This window comes from Trifolium pratense, linkage group LG2 (genome assembly GCF_020283565.1).
Source record: "Trifolium pratense cultivar HEN17-A07 linkage group LG2, ARS_RC_1.1, whole genome shotgun sequence".
Taxonomy (NCBI): domain Eukaryota; kingdom Viridiplantae; phylum Streptophyta; class Magnoliopsida; order Fabales; family Fabaceae; genus Trifolium; species Trifolium pratense.
The window spans coordinates 39,282,466-39,284,893 of record NC_060060.1 but is presented as its reverse complement, the minus strand read 5'-3'; the positions used below and the strand labels follow the sequence as shown (position 1 = coordinate 39,284,893).

At 32.5% G+C, this 2,428-nt stretch overlaps 1 protein-coding gene across 1 annotated transcript; it reads right to left on the bottom strand.

Annotated features, from left to right (window-relative positions):
• Positions 1-327: 327 nt before the first annotated feature.
• Positions 328-1,769, bottom strand: LOC123907275 (transcription repressor MYB6-like). Its single transcript, XM_045957471.1, has 3 exons — positions 1,534-1,769; positions 1,118-1,247; positions 328-838 (listed from the first exon to the last, which is right to left on the bottom strand). Exons 1-3 carry the CDS (start codon positions 1,673-1,675, stop codon positions 529-531), a joined length of 582 nt encoding a protein of 193 aa, XP_045813427.1. The 5' UTR covers positions 1,676-1,769; the 3' UTR covers positions 328-528.
• Positions 1,770-2,428: the final 659 nt, after the last annotated feature.

Sequence of the window (2,428 nt, the reverse complement as noted above, 5' to 3'; positions counted from 1 at the left end):
AAAAAAAAAAATAAAAATAAATACTGACAGTACATTCAATCCAGTCCATAAAGCAGACGACTCATTGGTAAGAGACCTATCATGGTCTCCCACACTAGAATCCGCCTATAATATATATAGCACATAAAGTACTTGCAAAATTTTTCCTATTAGCGTGGGCTTCACCCACAGCCACAGTATACTAGATTTGGATCGTGTATATATTTCGTACTTAATGCATGAAGATTATTATAATACAAAACATAACTAGAAGTCTAGGATTGCACATAGCTAGCTAATTGGATAAAATTAAACAATAGTAAGATTATAAAAAATCAAGATCTACGATTATAACAAATCAAGATTAAATTAATGGAAGATTTCATTTATGAAAGAGAAAATATACATTAAGAAGTTTAACTGGTCCATCAAATATACGCATTTTTCTCTTCAGTTATGCATAATATTGTGTAGGTTCCAATATTGCATATATGCCTATTGTAAGAATCAATCCAACATTCAAGCTGAAAATTGTGAATACAATGTGATTCATAGTGAGAGCTCTAGATTTAAATCCAAAATATCATCATTGTCGCATTCGATACTTGTAGCATTCGATACTTTATCATCATTGTCGACGTGAGTTTTAGTTGTTTGATTCTTGCTAATGTCTTTCAACCCAAAATATTTTAAACTATTAAACATGATTTGGTTTTGAAGGGGAGGAATTTTGTGGTTTACACTATGATTATTTGGATCAATTCCTTTTCTAATCAACTTTTTTCTTATATGAGAGTTCCAAAAGTTCTTCACTTCATTATCCGTACGTCCAGGCAATCTCCCAGCAATTAGTGACCACCTATACATAATACAAGAATCAATATGTAAATCCTTTTATACAAGATTATATCAATATTCATAATACAACAATTAGTGGACAAAACTGAAATTCGTCTCACTGAATCACGAAACAACTTTTTATTCATTGTAAAAGTTGTCTCATGATTGTACTATTCTGTCCCGTACTTATATTTTATAGATGAAACAAACCCTAAATTCTGCGAAAATTTATGTGAATCAAAAGCACCTAAAATGGTGGATTTATGTTATTATTCATAATTATAATTAATTTTTGAACCTGTTGCCTAGAAGTGCATGAAGCTTGACGATGAGATCTTCTTCATCTTCACCAAAGTTACCTCTTTTAAGATCTGGCCGTAGATAATTCATCCATCTCAGCCTACAACTTTTACCACACCGAAGTAGACCTAAAGAACATGAAACCAAATTAATTAATGTTGTTATAAAAAATAGAAGTGTGACATGCATCCAGCTTCACTTTACAAGTCAGCTTAATTATATTAATGCAAGTTTCAAATGGTTCAATCATACCTACCTGCAGCTTAATTTTATCACACCTGTTGCCTAAATATATCAGTTATTCAATAAATCTAAAAAAATCAAGTGTTTCTTATAAAGATGATCGGAGATAGTATTTTATTGGACAGATGATCGGAGATTAATGCAAGTTACAAATGGTTTTATCATATATACCTGCAGCTTGAGGGAGTGTACTCCAACAAACCTCACCGTGTTTGTTGATATAATCTATGAGTTTCTGGTCTTCTTGTTTTGACCAAACTCCTTTGTTCTTGATGTTCTTGTCTAATTTGATATCACAACTAGGCTTCCTCATTGTTTCTGATTCTTCCAATATTCTCGATAGGTAAAAGTGGAAGAAACACAATTAGAGGAAGAGGTGGGAGTTGTATACATGAAAGGGGGAAATTAAAGATAATGAACGATGCAAGCATATATATATATACTAGGTTGGTTTGTTTTTGGTTGGTGGTTCGGATAAAGAAAGAAAAATATAGTTGACTTGGACTGGTGGTTTATGCATGCGTGCGTGACTCACAGTCTCACACAACTACACCTTCAATTCAGAATACATATGAAAATATCTATCTATCTATCTATATTATCGGATTTGGATTGGTTGCTGTTATGGATCTTTGCCGTCCATTTATGATCGGACGTCTCAGAATAAATACTAAAAAGATAATCATAAAAGATTTTATCATCATTTTTTTATCGAACGGTTCAAATGCAATGACACGCAGTAACTGCACCAAATCAATGTATTATATATTATCCATACCCATAAAGATAAAAGGAGGGACCAGCCGTAAATTTGAGTGGGGAATCATGTTATTCAAATATTGTTACGTGTACAATATTAAAAATAATTAAAATAGTTAGCACCTTATCGAATGAGAGAACTAGATAATGATCAACCTGTGGCGTTTGATTTTTTTTTGATCTTGGTCAGACTTTACTTATTTCGCGGCCGAACTCTGAACTACTAGGACCCATTTTCCCTAGGAACTAGAGGGTTATCAACCAAAGTGGCGTTTGATTTAGTATGGTGGAGATATAATCTCGCTAT